Source organism: Neopelma chrysocephalum, unplaced genomic scaffold (assembly GCF_003984885.1).
Source record: "Neopelma chrysocephalum unplaced genomic scaffold, ASM398488v2 Primary Assembly neopelma1_72, whole genome shotgun sequence".
Taxonomy (NCBI): Eukaryota; Metazoa; Chordata; class Aves; order Passeriformes; family Pipridae; genus Neopelma; species Neopelma chrysocephalum.
The window spans coordinates 5902090-5918425 of NW_020897732.1; the positions used below are offsets into that span (position 1 = coordinate 5902090).

Consider the following 16336-nt stretch of genomic DNA (forward strand, 5'->3'; position numbering starts at 1 on the left):
TTTTGGAACTCTTTTCTGAGTTAGTGTATTGGTAATTTCGAGTGAGGGCTGAAGTATGGAGTGCCTTTATTACGTTGCTCTCTTGCTGCGTTAATCATGGTTTAGTCAGCCAGAAAGAGGTTAGTTTCCTGAGAATGGAAGACAGGTCTACAAGCTAAATCAGTTCAGTATTTACTTCTTCTAAAATGCTTCAGATTTTCATGTATTTGGAGGACAGAGGTTAATAAGTGAAGTCAGACATGTTTTCTCTTTTCTGTCTTAAATAAAAAGTGTTCCCATCCAGTTTTGGTGGTTGGTGAACTAATACATAATGAACATCTATTCAATCTGAAAATTTGTTACTAGTTATATAGTGACTAATAGACATGATGGTTTGATTAAAATATCTATTGTGTAATACAACAGAACTACATTTTAATCCGAAGTATTTTAATTATTAGGTGGAAACGAACAGTTGCAGCCAGAAGGTCAGGAAGATTTACGAGAATTACTGAAAAAGACACTGGAATTCTGTTTATCTAGGTATGTATATACATAAATGTAGCAAACTGGAGGATAACCAACAAGACCTAGTACCTAACTTGGGATGTGTGTTAATATATTTTTCATCTGTCACTTAAAACTAAAGTGGAAAGGATGAGAATTTGGGGAAATTAACATGCTAATTTCAGAGTATCATATTGATGTACCTCTTAAAGCTTACATGAAACTTAAACATGAAACCTAAAGAATAAACTAGCAAATATGTTGATTTGAAGTGAGAGTAGTTATGAGCAATTACAGATCAGATGAATTCTTATTATGACCTTTTCTGGTTTTTTTGGGTTTTTTTTGCAAATTAAAGCTGAGAAACTTAAGCTTTATTTAAGCCAATTATTTTAAGTATTTAGTGAAAATGCTGAAGGAATCTGCCTTCTACTCTGTGATGAGTTTTTGTTTCAAGTTGTATCTGTGACACTTGTCCTTTTAATTTTTTTTCCTCCCAACAGAGAAAATCTTGCCAGTGACATGTACCTTATATCACAGATGGACAGTGATCAGTATGTGCCAATAATGACAGTAGCAAACCTTGATCATGTCAAGAAACTCAGTACTGATATGGATTTGATTGTTGAAGTGCTGAGATGTAAGTAAAAGCTCCTCAGTTTTAGAAAGCATTTTGGTTATTGCCATAGGACTAATAATCTGAATTTTCAGTCTTTCTTTTTTGATGTATTGCAATAATAGACCATTATTTTTCTGTTAAGCATTAAACAGCCCAAGCAGTTTCCAATTTAGACCATCACAGTTATAGAACTGTATTTTTATCAAAGCTACTTCATATTTCAGGTATTGGATAATGATCTGTGCAAATAAGAATAATGTGAGTTTAAATTGTGGGACATGGTGGGACAACTCACGTAATTGGAGGATCACAATGGATGTCTCAAGGCTGTTTTGTAAAGGCAGGTGGAGAAGAAGAGATGGAGAAGTCACTCTTTTAAACAGAATCTTGAATGTACAGAAGTCAACTACGTCAACTGTGGAAGCACTGTGCAATACCTCTGGGTCAAGATCAGAGGGGTTATCTCCAAGGGGGATCTTACAGTACCTCCAAACCAAGACAATAAGACCAACAAAGCAATATTTGGGTCACTTAAGCAAGTTTTGGATCAGCCAAACCTGGTTCTTACAGGTGACTTCAACTTCTCAGACATTTGTGGGTAGAACAATACAGCAGCTCACGTCATCCATCAAGTTTCTGGAATGTGTAGAGAATTTTTGTCCCATACAAGTCTTAGATGTGCCGACCAGGAATGAGGCGCTGCTGGACTTGCTACTCAGAAACCAAGCGAACCTGCTTTGTAATATCTCAGTGATAGCCTTGGCTGTAGCAATCACAGCACTGTGGGGTTTGGGGTCATGCTGAGCACACCGAGGGTTGGTACTAAGGTTTTAGATTTTAGAGGAGCAAACTTCAGCTTGCTCGGAGCACAGTTAGGAGGGATTCTGTGGGAAGTTTCCATGGAGGATAAAAGAGCTAATGAGTGCTGGGAGTTCTCTCCTGGAAGCACAAAAACATTTCATTTCCTTTAAAGGTGGATCAAGAGACCCCCTTGGCTTAACTCTGTGTTTCTAAGTCTGCTCAAAACCAAGAGAGAGGCATACCAGAGATAGAAGTGTGGATGAATACCTGTTGAGAGCTACAAGGGCATTGCCAGGGTGCACAGAGATGCAGTTAGAAAAGCAAAAGCTCAGCTCAAATTGAATTTGGCCAGAGATGTCAAAAACTACAAGAAAGGGTTCTTCAGGTATATAAACAATGAACAGAAACAGAAGGAAAATACTGGCCCTGTGTTAAACAGGAGAGGTGAACTGGTCACCAATGACACTGAAAAGACAGATTCTTAACATTTTCTTCACCTCTGCTTTTACCAGCACTGATGGACCCCAGACCTTGGGAACAGGTTGACCCAGGTTGATGTAACCACAGACCCACTGTCAGTGAAGGAAGAGCTGATGTGTGAACTATTTCAGGGGCTTGACCCCTACAAATTGACGGACCCTGACAAATATCCATCCGTAGGTGTTAAGAAAGCTGGCTGACATCATTGCGAGACCACTTTCCATAATCTCTGAGAAGCTGTGGAGATTAAGGGATGTCCCAGAAGAGTGGAAGGCTTATATTACCCCCATCTATTAGAAGGGCTTTAAGGAGGACCCAGGAAATTACATACCTAACAGTCTTACTTCATTTCCTAGGAAAGTTATGAAACAAATCCTCTTGGGGACTATCACAGGTCAAATGAAGCATCTGGTTGTAAAAAATCAGCGTGGGTTCACCAAGGGCAAATCGTGCTTGACAAACATGATCACCTTCTATGACAGACCTTATTACCATGTTCTAATATTTAAACTGTGGCTGCAAAGAACATGAAGACTCCTTTTATACAAAGACTCATGTGGTGAAAAAGGGGGGTAGTGGGTCCAAGTTACTTCTTGGGAGATTCCAACTGGACACAAGAGGAACATTTTCTACAATGAGAACAATTAGTCGTTGGAATAATCTTCCCAGGGAAGTAGTGTATTCCCCAACACTGCATACCTTGACAGGGAACTGGGCCATCCTGTCTAGACCATGTTTTTGCCAAGAAAGGTTGCACCAGATGGTTTAGAGGTCCAACTTGGTATTCTATGTTTCTGTGATTAATTTCTCAGAAAAGGCTGGTGGACATTACCACTAAGGTAAGAATCAAAAAAGAACATGACTCAACATGTGCTTTAGAAGAAAAGCTATTGAATTGGGAATTTCTAGGCTGGAAGAGCGTGGAAATTATAAGGAACATGTCTACTTGGTTTCATAGGTTTGAAAATATTCTCAATCATTGTCTGCTCATTTCTTAATGTTCGAAAATATTTGAAACTTTGCATTGTATAACTGTGTCCACAGCATCTTTTGGTGTGCAAAGCTATTATGATTGCTGACCTCTGAAATACATTCTTGTCTCTTCTCTCTTAGCGTTGCCTTTAGTTCAAGTGGATGAGAAGGGGGAAAAAGTTAGGCCAAATCAGAATCGCTGTATTGTGATTTTACGTGAAGTACCTGAATCTACTCCCATTGAAGTAAGTGTTTCCTTGTTACGTAAAGAATACTTTTCCCTTAGGATTTGGAAGTTAGATTTCTTCTGGATTTCAGTAAGCATATTACATTTCTCACTGCATTTCCTAAACTTAGTTTATTGTGTTTATTTGGAAAATAAATATGTTTCATAGGAGCATGTTCCTCATAGGAAGGCTGTGGTAGAACCTGTAGCTCTGCAGAGGACTGAGAAACTGACAGTGCTGTCTTTGGTAGAGATGCCATCATTTTCTTGGACACTGCCTTAATCATATGCACTTAGTGGATAAATAGCAAAAAAGACGAAGGAAGATAAGTCTTAGCCTAGAAAATGCCACTGTTGAACCTTGAAGCTTGTTCAAGCAAAGTACTTAAGGCTTTGCAAACACTTCCATAATGCTGAGTTGAGAGCTGTAAATAAGTCACTTTAGGATCTCCACTGGCTTGTGGAACAAGTGCAACAGTAGAGAACTTGATTCTTTAAAAGATCCTCAATGCAACTGTGATGTAGGTGGGACTATGACTAATGGGAATATTAGAAAAGATTATGGGGCTGTAGATTAAACAATCCTGAATTTTCAAAAAGAAGGAGAATGCACAGATTCTTTATGATAGGTAGATATTTTATTTTCCCCTCTATTTAATTTTACAAGGAAGACTAAATGTTCTGAAAGAGTTGCTCTTCTTGATAGTCTTCAGACAAAAATCAAAGTACTGCACTTTAAAAACTTATAACAAAAAAATAAGAGGCCTTAATAAATAGGAACATGATAAAATGAATTGGAAGGAAAAAGTTGGATATTTGCTATGTAGGTAGCTTAAAGATAATAGCCCCTTCTAGCTTTCCAAGTGAAATGAAACCTTTCAAAGACTGTCTAGCTTTTAGTATTGTAGATTTTTTTTATATATATATATTTATTTTTGTTGCTGTCATCAGTTTGTCATGTTGCATGTGTTACCCCTGGGTGGTCATTCTTAAATGCTTCAGACAAAGTTCTGAGAAGTCTTTACTTTCAAAAGAATTGGTCTCAAGTGTAGTGTTTTATACATTGTGTTTAAATTTGCCAGACTGAAAAAATCTAGACTTAACTGGCCAGATTTAATAGCCTACGTTTTCTGGCACAGCAGTGTCAGGCTTTATTTAAGCAACAAAGTTCCAAAATACTGTAAAGGTCTCCCAAGTTACGTTGCCTTTTGATGCTGCTCGCCTCAACTCTGTGAGGAAAAACAAAAAATGTGCAAATAAATTAAAATATAAAGTCCAAGGTTTGTGTTTCTCTAGAAACTAGCTGATTGTGTTTGAGGTAAGGTAAACCCTGTTTCAAATACATGAATCTGTAGACATTTTAGTTGAAGCTTATCTCCAGGTTTCTGCTGAAAGGACAGAATTCTCCTGTCCTGTGCCATATGCACAGGTTTTCGTGAGGCTCCATGGTTTTAGGGACTGGAGAGAAATAGACATCTTTCTGCACTTGATGCCAAGGTTAAATGTCTCTCTGTGACCCAAATAGTTTATCTCTCCATATTTAAAGGGAGCAGGCATCTTCTCTTGCATTATGGCCTTAGCCAGTGCTTGTTTGAATTCCTCCTAGCTAGCAGGTAGATTGGAGAGAACTATCACTGCTGCAGGTGTTCTGAACTCCTCAGTTCTGTTTTGTAAGCCTGAAAGTACTTTCTCTCTTTCTTGCTTGGAGTTCCAAAGTTTTGCACTTCAAATTGATATTTTCTTCTCTCCATCCTTTTTTTTTTTTTTTTATTCCACCCTTTTCTCTACCTCGTTATCAAACCACTCTCTTCAGGAGGTTGAAGCACTTTTCAAAGGAGACAATTTGCCTAAGTTCATCAACTGTGAGTTTGCCTATAATGACAATTGGTTCATCACATTTGAATCCGAAGCCGATGCACAGCAGGTAACACTATTTTTTGAAGCATATTAGAATGTAACAGTAAACAAGGATGAGATGAGGGTGAATTGACAGGTCTTAAATAGTATTACAAATGTGTAACAATGAAAAAGAATAATACCCAAACCTCTAAAAACAGTAATGCTTCCCCTGAGCTAGTACTATCAGTACTACAAAACATAACTCTTAGGAGTTTTATCTTGTTCATCTTTATCTTTGCTGTCCTGGCCAAAACTATGATTTTTTTGTACAGAGAACATTGATGTTTTGGGTGAAGCATTGAAATGCTTCAGTCATAAGCATTAAAGTCTTGTTTTAATGCTACTAAAGCACTTCTGCAGTGATAACTTAAATTTTGGTGAATGCAGATTATATATGAGTTTTCTGTAGTGTAACATTAGCAGGCACTCCAGGAATTATTTGTAGGCTTAGCCTGTCAAAATGTAAGTTTCCTATGTTTAAATTATATGTGACAAATATGGTAATTACTTTTTTTAAAGGCTTACAGATACCTTAGAGAAGAAGTGAAAACTTTCCAAGGAAAACCAATTAAGGTAAATAAAGCTTTTGGGGGTTTGGGGGGAAGCTTGTGGGTATGTTCTGGTTTTTGTGGCGTTCACTGTGTTTTCTAATATAAATTTAAGTGGTGCAGTCTCAGGAGCCACGTGACCTGGAGTTGAGTTTTGAAATGTAGCACATACAATGCTACTTCTCCTTTTCCTCCTTTCTCACAGTGGCACATCCAGCCTAGCATCAGGCAGCAGGGAAGCATTGAGCTGTTCCTGCTGTCCTTGAAGGAGAAAGCAGTTACTGACAAGTGTCCATTTAAAATTTGAGAGCTGCTAGTTAGAACCATCCTGATATAATTGGAAAGGCTGCTGTAGTAAATAATCTCATCTCCTTTGCAGGCAAGGATAAAAGCAAAGGCAATAGCTATAAACACATTTTTGCCAAAGAATGGATATAGACCTCTGGATATGAACCTCTACACGCAGCAGCGTTACACAACATCCTTTTACATACCTCCAGTATACAGTCCCCAGCAGCACTTCCCATTGTACAGCTTAATTGGCCCACAGACCTGGTCAGCTACACACAGCTACCTTGACCCTTCATTGGTAAGTCTCTTGATTGTGAAGCAGTTCTATTCTTTTCAAAGTTTGGTACTATTTTCTTGTGAAGTACTGTGGTGTAGGAAGCATATGTGTCCTGAAGAGGGGAGTTTAAGATTCTAATTCTTCTTGAAAAACAGTTCTTCAGAATCCTTCCCGTGGTGTACAAAGATGGATTATTTGAAAATTGTATGTGGTCTCAGGCTGGAGTGTGATTCTTTTTGAGCCAGTTCTTTAGTAAAGATTATTAACTAAGCATTACCAAAAGAAATCTTAGTAAGAATTTCTTTTAGCAATGGGTTAAAGCTTCTTTAGAAATTAGATCTTCAGAATATGTATGTGAATACCAGAAAAAGCAATTCTGATTTGTACAGAATAAACTTAATGGAATCAGATAGATAAGGATAATGTGGTATTTTGATCTTCTAACAGGAAATTAGGCTCTAGGTTGACATGCTGAATTACGCTATTTGTCATGTTCTTAAAGCAAAATATTTTCTGTGCAAAAGTAACATCTCTTGGCAATAAAAAAATAAAATTACTTTTGCCAATTACAAAGATCACTTTTAAATTACCTTTTTTTTTTTAAATTTTCTTAAGGAGGCTACTGGTAAGCCTTAGAGCTAGAGTGATAGCAGTAATCCTTATCTATTCTAATGGGACACCCTTTTCATCCTGCAGTCCTGCTTCCATCTTCTCCATTGTGACAGTCCCATCAGAATTACCTTGGCCCCTTTAAGTCTGCCTTTGTTATTCTACAAAAACTAACAGGAACATAGTTTCCTGTAATGACTGGGAGACCAAGGGTTCCTAGCTGGACCCTCTTTCATTCTTCTGGAAATGCATCTTTACCTGCAGCTTAAAGAAACGAGGGTAGCAATGCTCAAAATTAGAAGTTCTTTAGAGGTTTTTTGGCAGAGGATTAACGTGTCCTTGAACAAACTTGAGCAAACTTCTTGTGTACTGAATAGCAAGCTAATTAAAAAGTTGGTGTGCTAAAGACTTCACAGGCAGGAAGGAAACCAGAACCCTTGCAGGGGGGAAGGCTTTTATGGAGGATGAAGAACGTGGAGGAAACAAGGTAGCATAGTGAACAGTGTTCTTCCAGTAGAAAGCTACCTTGGTAAGCAGCAATGAATGTGAATATTCTTCTAAATAAACTAAGACTGATTCATGCAGTCTTGCTGTGGGATACTGAAGTAGCTGGATGAGACTGCTGTAGAAGACATAGATTAATTGGCCACAGCATACTGTGTACCTGTTTTATGTTGTCCTGGAACTTTTTGTATTCAAGAAAACTTACCCAGTCCTATCCTTTGGGGAAGACATTACAAGTTTGCCAGCATTAAAGATGTCGTACCTTTCTTAGTCAAAACAGAAAATTAACTGTCTGAGTTTTATCTCCCACTGTTTTGCAGTGTGTTGTCATTGGTTAGTTGCATTTTATGTACATGAATGTAACATGATGTTTCTTGATTCTTTTGTAGGAAGAGCTATATTTGAATAGAAATCACTTGAGGAGAACAGGGACCATGAGGAGCCATGACACAGGAATAATTTTCATGACAGGGTTACAGTTTGCATGTAGAGACTTGTATGAAAATATTGTGGGTTTGATCCCTGTATGAACCATTCTCTTAGGAGTTGGCCTTGTGATCCTTGTGGGTCCCTTGCAACTCAGGGTATTCTGAGAACTCTGTGCTCTCTATAGCAGAAGTTTCTCTCTTCTGCTTCAGCATAAGCACTAACAGTGCTTTCTCTCATCTCTAATTTGAGGTTGAATACACTAAATAGTGTGGGCATACCATTTTTGTTCTGAAACTAGAGTATGGCAACATGTCCTCAATTCTAAAACTACCTAGTTCTTCATCACATACTTAATAGTGTTTCAGAAAATATCTAGTTTGTCCTGCTTGGGAGGGGAAAAAATCTTAAAAAGTATGTTTGAAGCAGATGACTTCTGTGAAGATGCTTTTGGTATTACTGGAAAATGAAAAAAAAGCCCAAACATTTTTTTCTTCCAAAAGGATCATCCATCATTATAAAGAAAGAAGGGTTGAACATTGCTAAGGTCCCTTTAAGCAGTGAGTTAAACTTGTTTTCCTTTAGTATGTTTAGTGTCTTCTCGTTATTCAGGCACAGTGGTTGCTTACTAGCTTTTATGGAATTTTGCAGCATTCAAGTTGTAACTCTGAAACCAGAAAGTACTTCAAAGCAGTATTTTGATGAAACTCTGTTCCTCAAAGAGATTTATTACACTCCTAATGGCCTTTTTGTGGAGTCTGAGGTAGCATTTGGTGTCGTGCATGCTGAGTTAGGCTAACAGTAGTTTGACCTATGACAGCTTTGGTGTTAAATTTTCTTTTCCATCGATAAGTGATTTGTTTTAACTTCTGCAAGAAAGCTCGGTCAAGTTTAAAGATACCTTTAGAGGAAATGGTGTTACTCCCAGCTGTTTCTCGTCATTTAATAAAGGGTAGAAAGATTCTTACTGTTCTGCATTGTAGTTATTTTCAGGGGTAGAAGACTAGCAAGCATTTGCTGATGCTGAAAGTAACATTTCCTAAATGAAACTCACTTGTACATTTGAATAAAAAAGACAAAAGTGTGCTAGTGAGGTTGGAAAAATTACTTTGAACATGCTTCAGGTTTTGAGATATATTGTTAATACAAGACACTGTTATGCACCCACGCCAGGAAATCTTTTGCTAATATTGCTTTTTCAGACAAAAAGACAGTATTTCACATGTGGAATAAGATGGTAAGATGTGAAAAGCATCAGAGCTCCACTTAACATCCATTTATTCTCTGGGCTTTATTTAGGTATCACATGGAAGTAAAATGAGTAACTAAAAAGACTTTTTTTTCTTTTTGGGGGGGATTCACATATGAATTATAAGAAAAACAATTACAGACTATGTAGATGAGAGATTCTTTGACAAAGAAGTATCTGTGTACTCCAAAGTCCTGCATAGGATGGTGTGAAATAGAAGGAGAGTTATTTAACTTAGCTGCAAGAATTTTGACTTGATGTTTTTCAATCCTCTTAAATTATCAGGAGTTGAATATGTGTAGTGCTGTCTTCTCAAAAAACATCTGTAAGTTGGTTACAAGGCACTGGACAAATGCTTTATTGCTGTTTGAGCCAATCTTTTAAGTACTGTCCTGCAGGGAATGACGTAAAAGACAGGGTTAAGAAAAAATAATACTGATTTTCTTTATAGTGATGACCATGCAATATGTTTTTATAGGTAACACCATTTCCAAATACTGGATTTATCAATGGGTTCACATCTCCAACCTTCAAGCCTGCTGCTTCTCCATTGACAACACTCAGACAATATCCTCCCAGGAACAGGCAAGTTCAGCTATCTTTTACAGCTGTTGTATTATCTGGCACGTGGGGTTTTCTTCTGCTTATATTAGTAACACCAGCTACCTTGAGGTTACTTGTGAAACTGAAACTGGTGCAAGGTTAAGTGAGACGAAAGGGCAGATAGTGCTCCTGTTGTTAATGGAGGTACTGTTTCAAAATGTAAATGGACAGTCTGAAAGCTGAAAACTTGTCTGTTCCATGATTTAGGGTATTCAGCTGAAATATTCTGAACGATGACATGATCAGCAGGATTATTCATATAGTATTTTCCATTTCAAGTAGGTTTTAGGTAAAGGCTTAGTTGAAAATAGACAGTGAAAAGGTTAATTTTGATAATTCACATGACCTGTTTAAATGAATGTTGATCATTCTTATACATGAAATACACAATAAAGGACTGAAGATCTTGCTTCTTCTGAATCCTGTGTACAGGCTTAGGCCTCAGAAGATCTCTCCTAGTATGTATGTTGAAATGACTTTTGAATTTATAGGAATCCTAGCAAGTCTCATATACGACATACAATACCCAGTGCAGAGAGGGGACCTGGGCTTCTAGACAGTCCTACAATATTCAACTTTTCTGCTGATCGTTTAATCAATGGCGTCAGGAGTCCACAGACGCGGCAGCCGGGACAAAGCAGGACACGGATGCAGAGTGCTACTACGAGTTACACCAAGAGGGAAGTAGGAACTGGGCGGATGGAACAGACCAGCGTTGACTCGTCTCCTGGACTGGGGAGAGGAAGGTGAGTGCACTCTGTAGTTGTCCTCTGAACAGCCAAGTACTGCTGCTTTTAAACTACTCCGTTCAGTGAAGAGGTGCAGTATTGTGACTCTTTTCAGTAGTGCTTTAAGATGAGATTGTCTCCTCAAAGATAAAATCTTGGAAAGTATTTCAGAGGAAGTGTTAAATATAGAACAGGTGCAAAAGTGGACTTGCATACTTTCCTACCAGATGAAAATCATTAATGGCAACTGATGAACAATGTACAGCCATAAGATCTGATCCTCCCTCCTTTCTTCATGTGGTATAAGAAAGTTTTTGTATATTATTTGCTTGACTTTAATGAGGAAGTTCTGCCCATTCCATTGTTCAGCAGTGCACCTGAACCTCTACTAGCGGTGCTGATTCTTAACTTTTTCAGTTGAAAGATCAGAATTTTGACCAAATTGGACATAGACAGAACAAAGATGGTGGATTGGTGTGGAGCGAGGAAAAAGGGCTACATGCAACTAGGGAAACTATTGTTATATAGTTTTAAAAAGCAAAGAAACAAAGAACAAAACCAACTATCTGGGGAGCTGAAAATCAGTGGTACCAATATTAATGTGAGAATTTAACAGGGTTATCTTGGAATTTTGTTAAATATAGTAGGGTTCTAATAAGTGCTTTATAAAAGCATTATGCAGCTTTGATAATGGCTGTGTTTGTCTCTAAGTAAATCATGTTTTGAGTGACTTACTGAATTGGAAGATAAGTTGAATGTTTTGCAGATGATCCTATTTTAGACTTGTATCATTGCAAAATTAAGTGGGGATTTTGTGCAAGTACTGTAATACTTTTCTAAATCTAATTTGCCAAATTGTGTTATAACTAATGGATGAAAGTGTGATTAAGAACTTAGGAAACAAGATTACTCAAACTGTAGACTACAAAAAATTTACAGTAGTCAGTACTTAGATTTATATTCTGATGTTTCAGTATTTAATACGTTTAGAATAATAAAAGTCAAACAAAAAATTAGAAAATATATTGAAACCAAATTAAAATGCATTGCAAATTTTAAACTCCTGCTTGGAGGGGCTTTACCTGAAACAGGACTGGGGGAAAAGTGCTGAAAATGTTTTGGAGGAGCTTTACCTGAACTGAAAATAGTTAGCTATATTTGGAAGGTTACATTGGTATTAAAAAAAATCCTGAAACTTTTACTTTAGATATTGTAATGTTTTGTCTAACCATTCTATGTAACCAGCACTGAGATGCTTTTAACACGGAATTGCTTGTAACCAGTGTATTCTTATGCTGACTTGCATAAGATCTGTACCTTTATTTTAATGAGAGGTTGCTAGGAATTTTTCCTTAAAACATTTTTTAATAACCTGTCTAGAATCAAGATGGATGAAATAGCAATTTGATTTAATTTCACCTGGTTTCATTAACTGCTTTCCATCCATTTTTAGGCAAGGTTTTTGATTTCTGCTTTCTTTCCCTTAGGAAAAACTCATACGGCTACCGGAAGAAAAGGGAGGACAAGTTTACAGTGAGTGTTTGTGATCTTATTCATCTACAATAAAAATGTGGGGTAACAAGGCAAGAGTATGGATATTACGTGGAGTAGCAGGTGACAAAGTTAAAATTACTCTTACAGTAGCAAAAAATTTCCATCTTAGTGTTACTTTGTCAACTTGCCAGTGTTCACATTCAGGGCGAGCTAAACAGCTAAACTGAAGTTCAAAACACTTAATACTTCATTATTATACATTCATGTAGGTGTTAAAGGACATACATCCTGGTGTCATAATGTGTAGCAGAAATGTTAGTTATGAAGTGGTTCTGTTTCTTAAATGCCTCTTTCAAGAGCCACTTGGTAAGGGTATGCTGACACTACTGAACTGTTGTGGTTTTGGTAAACTGAAATTCATGGTTAATACCAAAATAGCCTTGATATTTGAAAAGGCTGCACTAGAATTCTGTAGAAGAGAATAAACTTTTTTTTTATAGGGTTTAAGGTTTGATGTGATAAAACCAGTAATTTCTCTGCAATTTGTTTTTGCCACACATGGCATATTCATGAAGTTGAACCAGATCATTTCCTTATTCATGTTACAATTGTAAAATAACATCACTGCATGAGCCATAACACTTCCCTGCAGGTCTGGAATCATTGCATTTGTGTGTTTGTGGCTCCTGTGTTTGTTGAGTAGCCTTAGTGAACTTAGATGAAGGAGCATGAAGGTTTAGCAAGTGATTCCTTCCCTTTGGTTGCTTTTAGTTCTTGTCAAACCTTCGCAAAGCTACTGAGATCAGATTACATGTAGGATTCCCTGGACTTCTTTATTTTGCCCTTTCAAAGCCACTTGAATTTTTAGATTGAGGTTTTCCTATTAACTTTTTTCTGTATTTGAAAGAGCAAGGGAGTGGTACAGGTTAGGTGCATGAGTGACTGGAGTGAAAGGATTACCTTGGACACTCTTACTGAGCAGAGTGGCACTTCTGAGTGAGCTGACTGCAAAGATTATTTTAACTCTGAGTGTAAAAACAGGAAGATGTGACTTCTTTGGAGACCCACGGTTCTCTTCTCTCAGTACCAGGCTATAATTGCAGCCTGTGCAGACAGATTCCTTAGTCTCTTCTGGCCCAGGAATCTTCAGTGTCCTGTTCGGTGATGTACCTTGAGCAGAGGTGAGAACTGCTGCACACACATGACTGTGTACAGTGGGAAGGAGCACACTCTGAAGCAAAAGATTAAAATTTGACCCCTTTAGACTGTGGAAATAATTGAATCCAGCATCCTAGTTCTTGTGTGATGCTTTAGCCATTAGATAGTGTACACAGGACATCACTAAAACCAGTTGTATTTGAATGGAGTAATGACTTCTTTAGAAGATCTTTCTTTAAAAGGAAAAATTTAGAGAGTATGCATGTTTGCATGAAAAAGAGCATGGAACTGTTTGATCAGATTGTTTCTGAGGCTACAGTCATAAGCCAATTACTCAACTTGTAACAAATTAATGAGAGAAATTTTATGCAATTAGTTTAAAATTCATTCCACTCTTCCCTCATCCTGCTAATTTAAGATGCTAATGCCATTTGACTCCTAGTATGTTGGGATTTTTAGGACTCAACTGTGTAACTTGAAGTGTTTGTAACAAGCACGTTCTATTGCAGAACTGCAGTCCACTTTAAGAAAAGCAAGTGCTATGATTTGAAGAACGATTCTTAAAAAAACCCAAGCTTTTCCTCTTGCAGTTTGAGCTGGATAAGTGTAGTCTCTCTCAGATGACCTGCCAAAGGTCACAGACATCAGTTTTGGAGGTGTGCAGTCTTGGTTGCTGTAGCACTCTTAGACTGTGTCCTGGGGGTAATGCTGGCTCAGTAGCAGTCCTGGGAGTTGCAGTTGTTCTTGCCTCTGTATTTGTTATTTCCTCACTTCCCTCTTGACACACACTTCTTTTGACATAATTTGTAGTTTGTGAAAAGAACTCAAAGGTGGTCTTGTATCTGTTGCTCTTTTTGTCCAGAAGCATCGTTCTCCCATTCAGACCATCTTGACTATATACTCATATTTTCGTTTTCAAAATAGGAGCTGTTTCAAAGAGTGCTTTGCATTTGGCATTTTGTGGCAGAGATCATCTTAGCACAGGCCTGAGCACAGTCAAGAAACAGTTACTTCTTTGTTTGCATGGTGCAGATGGAGTTAATTGGTAACTTCATTTACAACATATTACAAAAGGAATTTTATTTTTTCCGTGTAAATAGAATGTAGCTTTATAAATCCTTACAAGCAGTCCTCACAAGTGATCTTTAACTGTGGTACTTGTAACTCCTGAACTGCTGCCTGTATTGCATAATAATTGCATTTAACTCACTGATCTTGCTGGGGGTTTTTTGCCTGGGGCATTGTTTTTCTTCGTAGGCTTAGTGATTTTTTTAGTGAATTCTGTTTCAAAAATATTTTTGACACTTATCTTTGCGTTTTTACATAGTGACCATATAAGTTCATACTAATTAGATGAAAATTGCTGTTGTCTGTACTACATGCAAGGCATGCTGTCTTGCTATTTCTTGATAAATCTGAAAATAAGATTCTTGTTGACTCCTGTCTTTTATTTAGAATGTAACCAACTGCACATAAATGGGCTTCGTATTTTCATTATATCATGAAACATAAACCAATGTTTTCCTTTCTATGTCATGTGTCTTTCCTGAAGGAAGGGTCAGTGAGAAGACTTTTCTTACTATACCAGTATCACTAAAGCTTATGTATATGCCATCCCATTTAAGTAATAATTACATATTTCAAGGGCAACAGTGGAAAAGGAAAGCATCTATTCCTTGGTACTGTGTAGTTTTCTTGGGAGTTCTCTAGGGCTTCACTGATATAAATCAAGTGCAAAATACAGTTTAGAGTTGCATGTCTTTTCTGTCATCTAGTGCAGTAACCTCAACATGCTATTTCTATTCCAGAGAGGCCAAACACAGTCTCCACCACCCGCAAAACCTCCATCTCCCAGCTTTGAATTGGGTTTATCTAGCTTTCCTCCATTACCCGGGGCTGCTGGCAATTTGAAGACTGAAGACCTATTTGAAAACCGACTGTCCAATGTGGTAATAGGAACGACAAAAGAAAGAGTGAGTAATGGGTGTTCATTTTTGTTGGGAAACCAGAGAATTGCATACCTGTTGTTTTCAGATTTGGTGGCTTGTGGGTAGAAATAACTTGTGGTTTTACGTGGGTTGTAAGGAGTGCTTTTCAACTGTCAAATGATGTGCTGCTGCCTTCTTCTCTTACATCTTAGAATTTCTTGCGTATCCTCTTTGGTGTGGAGTATGAGTACCAGTATAATAAGTAGATGTTAATAGCAGAGACTAGAAAATATGCTCTTTGCTGTTCTTAACTGCCTCAGGCTTTTTGATAGACTCAGGTGAAAAGTATGGGATACATTTTCCTCCTGTTTGAAAGACTTCTAAGTTGTATATGAAACGCTTTAAAGTGACAGAGACAAAGCACCAAAATAATGTAGCTGCCTACATGATCTCAGTACACACGGCATCATAGCTGGAACAAGAACTGTTACCAAAACCAGCTGGATCCCAGCGTTGTCTTGTCATATTGCTCAGAAAGATAAAAATACGCCGGGATAACTTGGCAACCACTGATTTATAGATGTAGTAGAGATGCAGTTGAAAATTAATGTTCAGTAGCTGTTCATAGATTTCATTCTTAGAACTGTCTCTGCCATGCCATCTGTGAGTGACAGTATGTTCTCCTCCAGGAAGACTCATATAGCCCTCTGCACTATGGAACACTCTAGGCTATGGAAGTCTATATTGGCTTTTTTTGCTAGCCCTAATTTAACTTGTGTTTTTCTAGCTGTACCACAACTGAAGAAGTTAACCCCTGGATTAGCAATTCAAATCAACCTGGTGAAACACCGAAATCTCTCGTGTGTTGTCTCTAAAACCAGCCTGTTGCAGAAGTGTTTTCTTTGGTGCCTACATGTCAGGGGTGGGTACAGAGTATTTTTTGGTCAAGGGAAAGGGAAGCAGCAGGGCAGCCTGCACCCCAAGCAGTGATTGTACATACAACCATCTGCTCTGTCTCCTGCAAGTGGTAAGAGGGGC

At 37.8% G+C, this 16336-nt stretch overlaps 1 protein-coding gene across 5 annotated transcripts in view; it reads left to right on the plus strand.

Moving 5' to 3' along the window:
- The window catches only part of LARP4B (La ribonucleoprotein domain family member 4B), a 39401-nt gene that overhangs the window by 14683 nt on the left and 8382 nt on the right, over positions 1–16336 (plus strand). For 3 of the 5 annotated variants that reach the window (XM_027686843.1, XM_027686839.1, XM_027686842.1), the window contains 10 exons: positions 441–522; positions 990–1126; positions 3500–3603; positions 5398–5508; positions 6003–6056; positions 6411–6620; positions 9866–9972; positions 10482–10736; positions 12206–12251; positions 15179–15343. In XM_027686843.1, coding sequence (XP_027542644.1) covers positions 441–522; positions 990–1126; positions 3500–3603; positions 5398–5508; positions 6003–6056; positions 6411–6620; positions 9866–9972; positions 10482–10736; positions 12206–12251; positions 15179–15343 — 1271 coding nt within the window. Of the gene's footprint in view, positions 1–440; positions 523–989; positions 1127–3499; positions 3604–5397; positions 5509–6002; positions 6057–6410; positions 6621–8101; positions 8616–9865; positions 9973–10481; positions 10737–12205; positions 12252–15178; positions 15344–16336 lie in introns of those variants that run through there. The other 2 variants (XM_027686840.1, XM_027686841.1) reach the window with 2 other exon arrangements.